General features: G+C 42.6%; 1 protein-coding gene across 1 annotated transcript; it reads left to right on the top strand.

The window, feature by feature from the left end:
* The first annotated feature begins 292 nt into the window (after positions 1-292).
* Positions 293-10,679, top strand: LOC111259244 (uncharacterized). The gene is made up of 4 exons (XM_086967824.1): positions 293-298; positions 947-1,069; positions 6,477-6,729; positions 7,417-10,679. Exons 1-4 carry the CDS (start codon positions 293-295, stop codon positions 9,099-9,101), a joined length of 2,067 nt encoding a protein of 688 aa, XP_086823950.1. The 3' UTR covers positions 9,102-10,679.
* The last annotated feature ends 3,386 nt before the right edge of the window (positions 10,680-14,065 follow it).

Raw genomic sequence — 14,065 nt, forward strand, 5'->3', positions numbered from 1 at the left:
GGCATTATGGTAAAAAATTAATGCCACTAGAAGTTTTCCGATTGCAACCAGTTGACCGGGCAGATGTCATGATTTGACTTGAGGGGCCCTTGTGCCTGCTGCTGCTTCTACCCCAATTATTCTGCCGTCAGTGAAGCAGGCAGGCAGTTGCCAGCTACTCGCATAAACCGGTTCGCCGACCGCCTGTCTTTCGATTCAAGGTCAACTTTTGTGCCGACAACGCTGTAGCTCTCCAAACTGCCTGTTTTGCAGACGTGCATATTGTCCAACGTAGCACCACATTCATGTGGCAATGGAGGTATGCACCAGTGTGTTGAGCCTAGTCAACTGGATGGCTGTTTTTCACTTCTTTAGTACATAAAAACCGGATGCAAGTTAAAGAATCGATTCCACTTGCCCACTCATTCACTGCCTACATCTCTTTATGCCAATAGCAGCAATAAATGCCTACAAACAATTAAATGAATGAGCTATTGCCTTTTCCAAATATTTTTCATATTTCGATAATATGCGCAGTGGCTGTTACTGCCAGATGGTAATTCAGCATGCACTTACAACAAACAGGCCTGGTCTCTAGGCGCAAATTTCTTATCATAATAGAATCCACTCCACTTTCTGCAAATTAGGACTGTCTTGACGACCAACGTTCATTCGCAATGATTCCTCAAAGAAATGGATAGAAACACATGTCCGATTGGGCGGTACGTTCATCTGGCATTACCATTTTCATGAGAAGACAACTTCAAACTCAACCTTGGGAATAGCTCTATATACAGCTGATTATCAGTATACCTTCATTTTAGAGTGTGTGCGGTGACCCTAATATGCATAAGTTTGTGCGTCAGGCGTTCTCATATGCTTTCGCACGCAGGCGAAAACGCTCGACGCATGTTAATAAATACCGATAAATACTATTGAGCGCGTGCAAATCACGTTTCTTTTATAGCAGAAAATCAACCCACCTCGCTTCGCGTGGTGTGAGGCTGCCGGGGGTTCATTCGACCTCTCGTGGGATTCCGATCCGCTCTCCAAATGTTGTCTCCCGCTCGATTGCAAGGAGACTCACGTCGTTTGACGCACTAGCGTAGCGTCGCGTAGACAATCGTCTAACCACAAAGTTTCGTACTTATTGTTAATGGGCAGTTGTGGGTCGGTAAATTGTGGGTAAACTGTTCAGCAGATTTAGATAACAGAGATCAGACAGAGCAGACTACTTCTTCGTTCGCTTTCTCAACAGATACTGACTGCTGTTGACTCGGCGGCTGCTTGTCTGCGCTATCTCTCGCTGCTTAGCTAACCGGTCGCGATGCTGCGCACGCCAGGCACACACATACACACACAGTTCGGAAACGTTGGCAGACCCTGCGGACTAGATGAAACACAAGAATCTCGCTCTCGCTGACTGAAAGCGGTCCATTGAGTCCCTAGATCGACTAGGCGCGGGGATCCGAATTACTCAGTCTTCAAATATCGTCGGAAGTTATATTCTGACGGCAAGCTCAGGATCAACCTATATATGCACTTATGTAATAGACGTAGTTAGAGGTAATAACTGACAATACGTTTAAAACAAGAAACATTTATGGCTCAAACTCTTTTGAACTCAAGTATCCCGTTGCTTACAAATACGTGAAATCGAGTACTCGATGCAGTATCTGCTCTTTCACTCAACAAAGGGGCATAAGAAAGTTTCCTTTATTTCACCTCTGACTTACCAAACCGCAGAATCAAAAAGATCAATATTGAACGGTGAAATTGCTTGTTAAAAATGCGTGATATCTTATTTACCTTTCCATTGTATCATTCACTTACACATTCATTTTAATTTAAAAGTATTTTACTGACAGACGTTGGGGAAGGGTTATTGATAACAATCAATGCTATAAGTCTCTATAAAAAAACTATAAAAATCCGTGTGATGAAGGTTTCGTGAGATGGATATAGTAATACATATATTTCAAATGTTTACATCAAAAAAGATTGTCTATTTCTAGAGGACTTTACAAGTAATTTGGGCGACCACTGTCTCACCAAATAGAGCAGAAGAAGAACGTCGTGGGGCACTGAACGGCGTAATATAGATTATACCTACTTTCATACCTAATGATGATATAGACGAAGGCTGAACTCAGGTTTCTTCTCTTGCCCTCTTTCATAGTTGCCCATGATTGTTGCTCATGACGCTACGGTTTTTCGATTTTGGAATTTCCTCTTTAGACATACTCGAGCCTACTACAGGACCTTGAGGTGCGGCCTTTCAGAACACGACTAAGAAAGTGTAAAAACAGCAGAGATGCACATGCGGGTTCTTAATAATTCCACCGCTAACAAAGTCTTTAAAAAAAATTTGCCTCAAATACTACTTTAAAAAAATAGGCAACAATTGTGAGTCCACTTACAACTATTGTTTCTTTATTGTTTGCGGCTTTTAGTGAGAGTGTTTTATGATTAAAACAATGATCAGACTCCAGCAAAAACCGAAAAGCGTTGAAGACGCAGCAAAAAGCGCCCAAAATATCAATGCAACTATATATTTGGGTATGCATACTACCGGTTGATTTCGGTATCTTTTTGTTTGCTTCAATACAATACAAATTCAATTCTAGCAGTGAGTCAGCAAACTCCATTTTCGAAATTCACTAGTTTGAAGACACAATGTATTTAACACAAGATTACTGGAAGCAAATTTTCTGTGACCCGCTCTCGAATGCAAAACAGAGTATTTAGCTTTGGAACTAAACGTGTGTATTCTGTATTAACAAAAGTCCTGCGTTGGAACTCCAAGGGTACTAAAACCTCAGGAAAGCTTTTTAAGGGTGTCTGTATTGAAGAATGCAGATGATTAAACGATGCTGATTTATGTGATCGTTGAACACAATATACTATTTCTAAGTTTATCAAAAAATTTACCAAAAATAATACGGCAGCTAGTTGAATCACTAGGGAAAACTACACTCGGCACGTCCGTAGTCCTATTCTCATACGGCCTATGTAGGTTGGATTTTAATTCACATTTGAGATTTCACTTAGTATATATATATTTAAGCTCTTAGTCCACGCAGAATAATTAAATTCTGTTTTAACTATATCTGTTATAATTTGACAGTACTTTCGAACAACTTTCGGAAATAATTTTGCGATTATGTATTAAGATGCAATGCTTTGGTTCTAAAAGCTGCCAACAGTCTTCGAGAACGGAACTACACAAAAATTAAACAGTAATCTCTTCGACCCCTACAATCTTTGAAACAAATAATAACGCTTTTTGTTTACACAAATCGTATAATACTTATGTTGTGTTAACAGAACTAGAAGTAACGATATCTGGGCCCTTTTAATAGAAGCATTGATGTTTATGACACCGTGTCGACGTCGGTTCAGAAACAATCAACTGAGCAAAGCAGTATAAACCGATGCATGTAATTAGTGGGTAGAGACAGCATGTCCAAAATCGTTTTCGCATCCGGGTTAGTGTCCTTTATATCTACCTCCTCTGAATTCATTTCGGAGTAATCTGATTAGCCGGTTCGTTCTGATAAACTTTGTTTTTTTTTTTTGACACTTTTCTTAGCCTATGATTGACTTATCTTTCGATTTTAATAGTTAACTGATATAAAATCGAGGAATAATACTGAAATTCTGCCTGCCCTCGAGTACTGTCCATGTATCACGTGCGGTCGAACTTCTCTCAATTGCTTCAACAGTAGCGTTTATATTTGGGTGTAAGTATCTTGCCATTTAACAACTTTTTCGCCATGTGCGTTTAAACAGAAGCATATGGTTTTAGCTGGACCCAAGTTTTTCCTCTTCTGGATTTGCATCTATTTGATGCTAGCTTTCATTGATATGTCCTTCCAGAAAACAACTATTTTGTATTTAAAGACATTTTTCGTTGAGGCGTACTTTTTCGATCGACCTTTCGTTTTTCTGTACTGAATGAGTGAATGAAATACAAAATACCTTAGCTAGACACACATGAAAAAGTGAAATTTCAACATTAAGGTCTATCAACCGACTGATGCATGGTAGTTTATTGACTACGCATGTATCCACGCTTAACAACTTTTTTTGTTTTTCAAACATTAGAAAAATTTGTTTTTTTCGATGTGTATGGTAGCTATCACGAATAAAATATAGTAAGATAACCATAATCCCCGATAATTCCAAACTGTCTTCTCATAGACGTATCCTTTTCATCGAGAGGCTTTGCTGTCAGCATTTACCGTACGTTTAACGTGTCCTAGTGGTTAGTTAGCTTTAATAGCTGGTTCAAATATAAAAGAACGGCAATGGAGTTCACAATAATTGCTTTATTTGTATACTTTTAAAGACTATACAAGGGAAGAATCTCTTGGCTCCTGCTGAACTAATTGCAAGGTGCACAGTCTTTAGCTTGGTTCAAGCATAAGGGTACTATACGCGGTTTAAACGCAGATTCAACTAGATTGTTTGCAGCAATATGGTCGATTTGCTGCCACGGCACTTAAAGGGCTCGATTGAGTACTTCAAAACTGTGCTATTAATATGGAAAGCTTCGAGCCGCTTTAATACCGCAAGAGTATGTAAAGGCCTCGTGCTCCATCTCACAGAAGCACACAAAACACTCAGTAAATATATTAGTTTATTATTAGGTTACAGCATAAATAAAACAAAATCTAGAAATGTGGGAGAATTTCATGTTATTTTTCCCAGATTGTATTATGAGCTCGTCTCTCAATGACGTGTAATCGGCGAGGACATTCGAATTCTTTGTACGGTACCATTACTGAGTTCCTAGGCTGCGGAAGTGGGTACTGTGCAGACTTAGATCAGTGCGTTTTCTATGTGTAGATTTCAACTTATTGCAGAAATCAAATGAACTATGTTAAGCCAAACAATCAAAAACAGTTTTTAGTACTAATAGATATGTCGTGTTTGTACTGATTATTGCTGCAGTCATACTGCAACGCTTTTTAGAAATCGTTAAAGGAGCAAGTAAGAGGTTTGTTATATTTTAAATAGCTACTTGCTATGACTGCTGGACTGACTGGATAGCTACTGCTATGACTCTATTCGTTCTACACTGAGCGCCACAATTGTGTGCCAAGTATGACGATTTGGGTGAGATTCGCCATGGCGGCTAGATAAACAATCATTTTTAGCGCTTCCCTCGGTGTCTCTTTCCCCTTTCTGCTCACTACCAGTAGTTTCGATTTCGAAAGTAAATAAACAAAGCTCTACTTGGACTCACACATCCAGGAGCACCTAACCCCAGTACGCAATCAGTCACATAGGTGCTTCCTCAGAGGACTGATAACGCGAACATGAATTTCCCAATTTACGACAAACGCCATAACCACAGCAGCTTTATGCTGTAAAAGGACAACAGCGGCAGGCAAATAGATATACACGGGCAAGCAGATTGATTCGGATGGACACATATGCGCTCGCTTAGCGCCAGGGTAAACCCGGCGCAAATCTACGAAAAGGAACAATTCAGGGGTGTATGTTTTGTATCTCGGTGGGCTGACTTTGCGTGTGCATTAATCTGTTGTCTGTGTGTATCACTCTGCGAAAATTTTGCTGTTGGTACCACCAATACCATGTGCTGCTGCTGTCATGTGAAGGCAAGTAAATGACGACGCTAGTTTTATTTGCTGCAATTGCAGCTGCTGAGCTATCGCCGTTGTCGTGCTTCTTCTAGTCCTCATATCCATCTTTATCATCATTTTCTTGATCATCTCTCGTTGCCCTCGCCGCCGCCCCTTCAGCGGTCGAAGCCGGGAGGCAGACGCAACATACATACCCAGACATATACAAAAAGCCATCATTTCATATAGCCGCTGCGTTTGCCGTGCTTGGGTATGTTGTGCATGTGACAGGACAGCTCCGAAGAGGCGGTCCTACTTCATAATAAGACCTTGCATTGTCGTCACGGTGTCTTTTGTGCCATTTTATTTGCTCACTAACTGTATGTGTGTTTATGTGTGCTCTTGTCTGTCTGCTCTGTGCTGTGAGTTGGTCTGTGGTTATCGGCCGGCGTCGCTGCTGACGCTAAGGAAGGAACCGCTGCCGCTACTGTAGCCGTCGTTTCGTGCCTCAGCAGGCGCCACTGTGGCCGAAAAGCCGTCGTTGTTGACCATCCGTCCTCCTATCGTTCATATACTAATAAAACTATAACTGCTATCTGTGTCGTCGTCGTCGTTGTGTCGTTTACTGTCGACCGGCCGTAGCTGAGTATTGTGTTGAAGTGAGCGTAAGCCAACGCCGCTGCCGCCGCCGCCACCGCTGCCGCTGCCGTGTGTGTTTGCTGCTATTGCCGTTGTTTCTTTATGTTGTGCTGCTCTCTGTCGTTAGCGGCCTGGCTGCTCGTTCGTTCGTTCGTTTGTCCGGGGATTGAAGTAATAATATTTCTGCTGCTGCTGCTGCTCTCGCCGCTACAATTGCTGTCGTCACTGCCGCCGCTGAAGCCGCTGCTGATGCCGCTGCTGTGGTAGTGGTCGTCGTCGTCGTCGTCGTTGTCGTCGTCGTCGTCGTCGTCGTCGACGTCGTTGTCGTCGTCGTCGTCGTCGTTGGCGGCGTACTACAACAACTACTACTCGCTACACACTACAGTACTGCTGCTGCTGCTGCTGCTGCTGTTAGCGGTGGTGTTGGGTTGTTGTCATCGTCGTACTGCTGCTGCTGCTACTGTTTCGGATCGGTGTGGAAAAACTAGTCAAGCAACACGAGAAAAGAACACCTCATATAGTGGTGGCTAAAGGTTCGTCGTGCGGTGCTTTCTCGGGTAGGAGGTGGTGAAGGTTGGGCCAACGGTATAAGCGAGATCTGTGGCTTTCAGCTGAAGTTGGTCGCCTGGCTGGTTAAGTGTCTGTCTTCCTGTGTTTGCCTGTCGGACCATCCATTGTTGCCGACGGTCGCTTGGGCCGAGGGACTGCTGCTTGATCGGTCGATTGGTGATCGCTGAAGCATCGGTGGCCGCCGGACGTCATCGTCACATTATCTGTATCATTATTATCAACAACGTCGTCGTCGTCGTCCTTCTCGTCGTGCACTGTGAGCGTGTGCCAGCACCACGATAGCTGCTGTGATTACTGCTGATAATCATTCATCTATTTACTGTTGAGTTGTGTACTGGATCATCCGACGAACGGTGCCCGACCCCGTCATTGTTGCTGCTCTAACTGACTGACTGACTGTGAAATTTGTCGAGGCTCGTTGCTGTTAGGCTGCTGCTGCTGCTGCTGCTGCTGCTGCTGCATACGTGCGTACGTATTTCAGTTCGTCGCGGCGTTGTGCTAGGCTGGGCTGGTGTTGTGAACGGGTACAAGTAGGTGCTAGTGGTCTCGTGTGGTGAAAGAGTGAGTGTTTTGTTGTTGTTGTTGTTGTTGCTTATCGCGGTGTGTGGCGATCGGTGAGGTTTTGCGAGAACGCCCTGATGTGCGGCGCCTGCCTTTGTTTGTCGTGCGGAGGCTGACGGGTGTAGCAGCGTGGCGGATAGTGGTGCAGTTCGGTGGTACGCGGGGTCGCTCGAAGTGCCGTCCGCCGGCGGTGGCGGCCCCGGCAGAGCGACGTCGGAAACGAGACGTGGCTCTCGAGGAACGGACGGCAGCCACTCGCACCTCCCGCACCACACCCCTCAGCCGTCGACCCTCGTTGCCGGCCAGCTGTTGGATCCGAGTCAGCACGTATCAGCCGCGCTGCTGGCGGACGAGTGGCACCAGTGGCTACGCGTGGCCTGTCGAGGGAGCGGTGTCGAACATCCGCCGACTGGGCCGCCTACGGTCCAACCTCCCACAAGTAGTTCTGGGCCGTCCGGGAACTCGTCAACCTCAAGCTCCCGACCCACCGGGGCTCCCAGCGTGGCCGGGCAAGCACCACGGATTTCATTACCTCGGCCACCAGGATTACCGGTTCCACCATGGAGTGGGCTAGCGCTAGCAGCAGCTACCCAAGCACCACCGTCTGCAGCCCAGGCAGCCGCCGGTCAGGGTTCATCGGCTCAGCAACAACATCAGCAGCAACAACAGGCAGCTCAACAGCAGCAACAAGCCGCACAACAACAACAGGCTGCGCAACAGGCTCAACAGGCGGCGCAACATAATAGCAATAACAACAACAACAATAACAACAATAATAATTCGACGGGAGGACCCAGAGCTCCTCCTGCACCTTCTATACCGGCCCCATCACCATCGCCGGCCCTGCGTTTCCCGTGCCACTTGTGCACGCAGTCATTTCCATCCGACCGCGCGCTTAACCGTCATTTTCGAATACATGGCAGCGACGTACTCCGCTGTGAGACATGTGGCCAGGCCTTCCTGACGAGCGGGCAGCTGAACGTGCATATGCGTACGCATACCGGGGAGCGACCGTTCGCGTGCTCGTTTTGTGATGCTCGTTTTATTAATTCGTCGCATTTGAAAGTGCACGAACGCACGCATACGGGCGAAAGGCCGTACGAGTGCACGGTGTGCCCAATGCGTTTCGTCAGTTCGTCACATCTACGGAGCCACCAGCGATGTCACACGAAGGAACGACCATATGCGTGCCCGCTCTGCGATGCGCGCTTCATCAATTCGTCCCACCTGAAAGTTCACCAGCGTACGCACACGGGCGAGAGGCCGTATGCGTGCGCACGCTGCGGGCAGAGCTTTGTGAGCACGTCTCATCTGCGCTCACATGAACGAACTCATTCAGGTGATCGGCCGTTCCGCTGCGAGACCTGTCACGCATCGTTCCTCTCCTCCAGCCACCTGCGGGACCACAACAAAGTGCACACTGGCCAGGGCCAGCACGAGTGCTCCACCTGTCAGGCCAAGTTCTTGACCAAGTCGAGCCTGCGCAACCACGAAAAGGTGCACCGGCGCACTGAGGCAGGTGGGGCAGCGGCGCTGGGCCTCGATGTGGACACTTCGTCGAGCCACGGATCGGCGCACGACGCGATGCATGACCCCGTGCACGAGGCGGTGCAAGACGCAGCCCGGCTCGCGTTCGCGCGGGTGGTCGTCGAGGAGGTGCACGCCGCCGGCAGAGAGCAGCAGCAGCAACAACAACAGCAACAGGCACGCTTGGCGTCCGCAGCGCTTAAAAAGGAGCCCAGTCGCCTGCTCGGACCATGAAGGACCAAGGACCACCAAAACAATAAATAAACAGACACACGACCTTACGAGGGGAGAATGTGGAAAATGAAAATAAAGCATCTCATATTGCTATATCCCCTTCGTCTTTCTCCCCCAAAGTTTACTGAAGGAGAGAAACAAAGAGACTGATAAAGGTTATCAGCATAAAAGAAACTAATGTATTACACACCGAAGCAAACGATGCAAAGAAATTCAGCACTTCTTCGAAATATTCATTTGCGACGAATGCGTTCAGAGAGGAAACACTCTTTGAATGGACGCGCGCGCATAGGAAAGCAGGGGAGAATGTGCTGGCAATAATTCGATACAAAAGAAGCTTGACGAAGCATTTTTTGGATCAGGGCAACTTAAATTAACAAAAAAAAAACGACAAAAACAACCTCAGCGTGGAGAACTAAAGAAGGAATGAATATCTGCAGGCTATCGCTGACTAAGTCAATACCAATCTTCAAACGTAACTTAAAGGTGCACTTGCTCGAGTACATAACTCTACGTTATCCTATATAATATGTGTAATATAATAAAAAAAGAATTAGTGAATTTATACATACTCCAGCACAGTATGTTGTTTCGCCATCTCCGGCGAGGGAAATGTATAGAATCGGTTGCAACATCATCAATTTACTATAAAATTAGCAAGTTATTTTCAACATTCATAAGTGACGAAGGGAAAAGAAACATTACGATATCGTGATGCAATAAAGAGATGTTATTATCGGTTGATAGTAATAATAATAACAACATACAATTGCTAGGTGCTCGAAGGAGCTCTAGTTTCAGAAATTATTTAATAGTCACGCTAAAAATGTAATCGAAAATTTCCGTTAAAACTCGTTAGGATAACCTTTTATGCCGGGTAGAATTAGACCATATCCTATAACTCAAATTACCCCTTTTTCGTCAAGATAATCATTCATAGGGTACACAGGTCAAGCAGAAAAGTTTGTTTCTTGGATATTTGGTCTGTATCAAAAGGGGAAACGGTGCTTGGCGTTTGGTGAGTGATAAACATACTTTAGCTACATAATAGGCGGTAACGAACAAGGTCGCGATCGAACGCGAGTTTCGTCGTAGTAGATATCTTACATAGCGCCTTGCACACTATGTTACTACCCTTTTTGCCCAAACCAAACATCCTAGAAATTAGTCTCGGCAAATACATTATATAATGAAGTCTTAAGATTATTTTTAATAAAATATCAAGGAATAATAACAGTACTAATGACACAGAATGACGATGTGGAAAATATGGCGTTGTTGATGACTCTTGAAACTTGGAGGACTACTGCGTTAAACAGGAGATCTACGAAATTAGTTCCAATCCTTCAGATTAGGACAAATATATGTATCTGCGTATACATATGCATAATTTACCAATCGATCTATCTATTAGAAGTGGAATGCTGCCCTATATAAGCATCTACCTACTGTACTCTATCTCTACGTGCAAAAACTAAAGTAGCGCAACGATGGTATTAAATACAAATCGCTAAGTGTTCAGCGAAGTATATAATGATTAGCAAAAAATAAATTTTAGTTCTGACTGGAAGAATTGAATAGTAGCGCTTTTTGTATTAGGCGCTAACACGGAAGTTATTTGGTTATTTTTTATGCGTTTACCGACAACCACAGCAGTGACAAAAAATAGATAATGTAATCATATTTACTATATAACGATCGGTGAATGTCAGAATAAATGGCAATGCAATGGGGAATCTTATTCCAAAAATAACCATTATAATTAGAATAGAAATATCAATCTCATCATACTTGCTTTAGTCCGTTTCCTTATATGAGATAGCGATTTCGGCTAACGCGTTCACCCGGGCTTCATAATCATCGCTAGTACTGTCAAGCAGACACTTGAAGGAACCAGACGTTTCGCGTTTGTGTGGGTGTGCGTGTGTGAAGGGAAGGTGTGCAACAGTAGCACTAGCCACGTTGTTCTCTGTCACCTGTATCACGGTATCTAAAGTGCTGTATATGAATACATATACAAACGCATTCACATTGAAGGGGGGTTTAATGCAAAAATGAGAGAAAAGAACAATAATGAGGTACAATCCGTGGAGTGCTTGCCCCTGGTATTAAGTGGCGATTGCATTATAGAGAGAAGACTGAGACCCTTAACCCGCCTGCCTACTTGTCACGCCATGAAGAGCATAGCCGAAGGACTATATTATTAAGAAACATAAGATTTAGTTTATAAAATAAGGTTTCATCGTATTTCGGCTGACGTTCGGAACACAATGTGTCCAGCAATTATATACACCATACAAGCACTTCACATATTTCGTCATTAACGTTCGAAAGGGGTGATGCTCGAAACAGTGAAAAGTAAAAGGGGTAAATGAGAACCCATAGGAAGAGGGAAAGTAAAAGACGGAAAACATATAATAAGGTTGCAAAAAATAACTCTAAAAGAGAACAAGGCTCTTTGCATTTGTATGTGGTTTCTTTTTACCATATACCAGATATAAAGGAGCATCGAAGGGATATTATTCTTAGAATGAAATAAAATGATTTCGCAATATGAACAACAATAATCATTATTATCTTTATTATTGCTTTATATTGACGATTATTATAGTATAATATATCGTCACAATGAACTAATTATATATACAATATATACTGAAGTATATAATTTAACATCTATTTAGATGAAGACAAAAGACCATGCTGCAAGCTCTGAGGCTCATATATATATATATATATGATGCCGTATGCATGATGTATATAATAATACTAATTAATAAAAAAAAGTACATAAAGGTAACCAATGATGCCTATTCACGTCACAGAGACGGCTGAATTAAGATTTGTACAGGAAAAGACAATGAACAGGAGACAAATGATTGAAGACGAGAGATGGACAAAAAGGTGACGACGACTATAAGGATTATAGTAATATTAGGCTACATATATAATGAGGAAACATGCGGATATGGCATGAACTCATTTATATGACGGACGACACATTATTCACACTTTTGACTTCTGATGGGCGTACTGCTGTAGCTTTACATATAACAATTACATCAGCATCCTTAAATCGAATCAATATGATTTTTATTACATCCCTACAAAGAAAGAAGATTAAAAAGAACGTAATAATGACAATGCACTACAATGGCATCTTTAAAAAATTTAGTGTTTCGTCCGTAACTGTACAATACAGGGCTTGGGATCTTTTGGCGACAAATATATACGGCATGCATATGTATAACACTATGAAAAAATGTGTTGATTATTGATTCTACATAGATAATGATGAAAAAAATATGATATGGATGAGAAAACCTTACACTGAAATGGGCGAATTTAACACATATACGAGACTAAGCTGAATAAATAAGTAAATACTCTTGATAAAAATGCAGATAAAGGGTGTATTCAATGCACTGGCTGAACAGTCTTGTATGGCTTTGTTGAAACATAGTTAAGTTTCCCTTGGTGGAAATGATTGAGCTTATGATTTCGTTCTTCGTTTAAATCAAATAGAAACTGTCTATCTTTGCTGATTATCAAACTGTATACCAAATTTCTGTCAACGTAAAGTCCTAATCTCATACTCGTTTTTCTTATGCTGCGTTCTTGTTAAACTGCGGCTTTAATGTCTTTGGTTTTCTAGCATAAATTTTATGTTCAAGATATCCCACAAAAGGAAGTCCGTTGGCGTCTGCAAAACGGGCAGGATATTCTATAATACATCTTCGTTTAAGTCACCTGCCTCAAAGATTTTTGCCAAGATATGCATTTACATTACGATAATAATGCGCAAGTGCTCGGTTCCGTTGTAAAAGACAAAATTCGCGAGCTTCACCAAAATTCGGTCGAACACATATTGAGATTCATTTTTGCAGTAATTTAAAATAACTAGAGTCACTCATTGTACTTTCAAAATATAATGGCCCGAATAATTTTTGCTCCAATTGTTGTACGACACCCTAGCTCCTAGCAAGTATGCATGCTGTTTTTGAGTAACGTATAGCTTGATAGTTATACAATGAGAGCAATCATATATATCATTTGTGCGTAGTTTGAATGTAGCTTCATCGCTCTAAACAATTTTTCCCGAAAACTGTGCATCCTGTTGAATTTGTTCAAGGCGATATTTGCAAAAGCGTTATTTCTCGCTCTGGATCACCGTCACTGATAGCATGTACCACCATTTTAATGTAATTTTCCCATCTCCAACGTCTTGAAGTGCGATGGAGATTTGATTTGTCGACGCCAAGCTTACAATTGGATTATATTACTATTTCGTTATAATTTTCCCATTTGCTCGTCTTCCAGAACGTTATTTATGAGCATCCTAAACAGTTCCGGTTGCTTATCTTTCATAATTTTGTTAGGTCTACTTTCTGCGATATTATCTTTGTGCTTCTGTCATATTTTCATACTCCCAATTTATAATAAATTTTCTTTGCTCAAGCGTTTATATGGGTCCACTTATTTCTCAACGAGTTACGCCTTAAAAAAAAACGTTCAGAAGGTTATGACCCATGAAGCAGTGTATGTATTTTTTGGGTTATCCTGTATTGAAAAATCCCGTTTATACTGGATTGTTTAAACGTTCATCATGACTTCGTCATTCACTAATTAGATATTCGAATATTTCGTTAATTTGCATCGTTTGATAGCGTTGTTCATTTCCTAAATCGGGGCTATGCCAACGAGCTGGTTCAACGTTGAATTTTCTCAAATGGCTAAAGGTTAAATATTTTATAAAAGAAAGTGCTTCAATTGTTACATTTTTTCTGTTTTTTTTATAGGCGATCACGGCCTAGATTTTTGTGCAATCGGGCTCGTTAAATGTGTTAAACAACTCACGTGGCGAAATTTTCCTGCCAGGTACTTAATAGAATTTAGCACTTTTTTAAAATTATTCCAAAAAGAATGAGACTTATTAAGCAAGAATTAAGGAACTGATATATATA

This window comes from Varroa jacobsoni, unplaced genomic scaffold (genome assembly GCF_002532875.2).
Source record: "Varroa jacobsoni isolate VJ856 unplaced genomic scaffold, vjacob_1.0 scaffold_33, whole genome shotgun sequence".
NCBI lineage: Eukaryota > Metazoa > Arthropoda > Arachnida > Mesostigmata > Varroidae > Varroa > Varroa jacobsoni.